At 58.7% G+C, this 1,576-nt stretch overlaps 1 protein-coding gene across 2 annotated transcripts in view; it reads left to right on the top strand.

Annotated features, from left to right (window-relative positions):
• Positions 1–209: 209 nt before the first annotated feature.
• Positions 210–1,576, top strand: part of NOL4 (nucleolar protein 4) — a 189,167-nt gene continuing 187,800 nt past the window's right edge. The window contains exon 1 of one of the 2 annotated variants that reach the window (XM_057364997.1): positions 210–518. In XM_057364997.1, coding sequence (XP_057220980.1) covers positions 252–518 — 267 coding nt within the window. In that variant the 5' untranslated portion in view covers positions 210–251. The remainder of the gene's footprint in view (positions 519–1,576) is intronic. The other variant, XM_057364998.1, reaches the window with a different exon arrangement.

Raw genomic sequence — 1,576 nt, 5'->3', positions numbered from 1 at the left:
AAAAAAAAAAAAAAATCCGCTGGGATCTGCCTGCACCGGGACCTCCTTCGCTCCGGCTCGGAGGTGGATGCATTTTTCATGAGCGCTGGGTGAACAGGTGCAAAGTGCGGCGGGGCGGCCCGGCCCCGCACCCCGGCCCGCTTCGGGGCGGCGTGTGCGTGTCCGTGTGTCTGCCCGTGTCTGTGTGCGTGTCCGTGTGTGTGTGTGTGCGCCCCGGCGTGTGCATGTGTGCGTGTGTGTATTAGGAGATTATGGAGAGCAGCGACCGGGACATGTACCGCCAGTTTCAGGACTGGTGTCTCAGGACTTACGGGGACTCAGGAAAAACCAAGACGGTGACCCGTAAAAAATACGACCGGATCGTCCAGCTCCTGAACGGCTCCGAGTCGAGCTCCACGGATAATGCCAAATTCAAATTCTGGGTCAAATCTAAAGGCTTCCAGCTCGGCAACTCGGACGAGGTCAGTGGTGGTGCTGGAGGAGGGAAGCAAGTGCTGTACGTGCCAGTCAAAACCACGGTTAGTAGAGAATTGTCTTCCTTGTTCTATGTCGGCCGCTGCAGCCCGCTCCGGGAGCGAGAGGCGCAGGGGGAGCCGCAGCCACAGTTGGCTCCTTCCTCCCTCTTCCCCCAAGTCATCATCACCATGTTGCGTTTGCCTGTCACATTATACACCGCCGAGGTCTTTGTGGGTCCTTTTATTTAAAGCGATCGTGCGCACAACGCAGCCCGCCGGGTCGGTGTCGTTCTCCTCCTCGTCCTCCTCGTCCTCCTCGTCCCCCCCGTCCTCCCCGGGCCGCTGCGGCGGGGTTGGGGTGTGCCATTGTCCCGCCGCCGCCGCCGCTCCGGCCATTGTGCCGGGCCCCGCCGCCCCGGGCAGCGGCCCCCGCCGCCGGCGGGGCTGATGGATGGCGCACGGGGGTACCCTGCCTGGCACAAAGCCAGGCGCGGCGCCGGGCGGTGGTTCCCCGGGATATCTGTTGGGGTTTATTTATTTATTTATTTAGTAKTATTATTATTATTTTTATCCTTTTTCTTTCATTGTTATCCCGCAGCCCTGGCGCCGCCGCCGAGCGGCCACGAATGTGCCCGGCTTGGCTGTGGAGCGCCGGCTGCGCTAGTAAGGGGCGGCGGGAGGGAGAGGATGCTCAACAAAGGGAGGACGGGGTTCCGCATGAGCGAGGGAAGGGTGTATTTTGTGACTCTTTCTGGGGTCGCGGGAGCCCCTCAGCACTCCGTTCGATGCGCTAGGGTAGCGTGGCATCCCCGTCAGGCGCTGGCGCTGCGGGCTCGGTGCAGGTCTGACAGCGRGAGAGCTATTATGCTTGGTGGTAGCAGAAGCGACAGATTTTCCTATTTAAGAAGATGGGGACTGTTAGTTGCAAGTAGGTTTTGCCTATTGAACTCTCTTAATGTATCATTATTCTTACTTCTTATGTGCTGGGTCACGCAAGCTAAGCTTCTTTTGTCTGTGCGTGGGGCGGGTGTGGAGGGGGAGCCGAGAAAGGAAACCCGGCAATTAAAAATATTCCTGCCTGGGCATTTGGCTTGGATGAGCAATATTCTCTTCCTTTTTTT

The sequence above is a fragment of the Malurus melanocephalus genome, unplaced genomic scaffold, assembly GCF_030028575.1.
Source record: "Malurus melanocephalus ecotype Western Australia unplaced genomic scaffold, MMel_1.1 scaffold_46, whole genome shotgun sequence".
NCBI lineage: Eukaryota > Metazoa > Chordata > Aves > Passeriformes > Maluridae > Malurus > Malurus melanocephalus.
The sequence above is the reverse complement of the archived record's forward strand: the minus strand, read 5'-3'. Positions and strand labels throughout refer to the sequence as shown.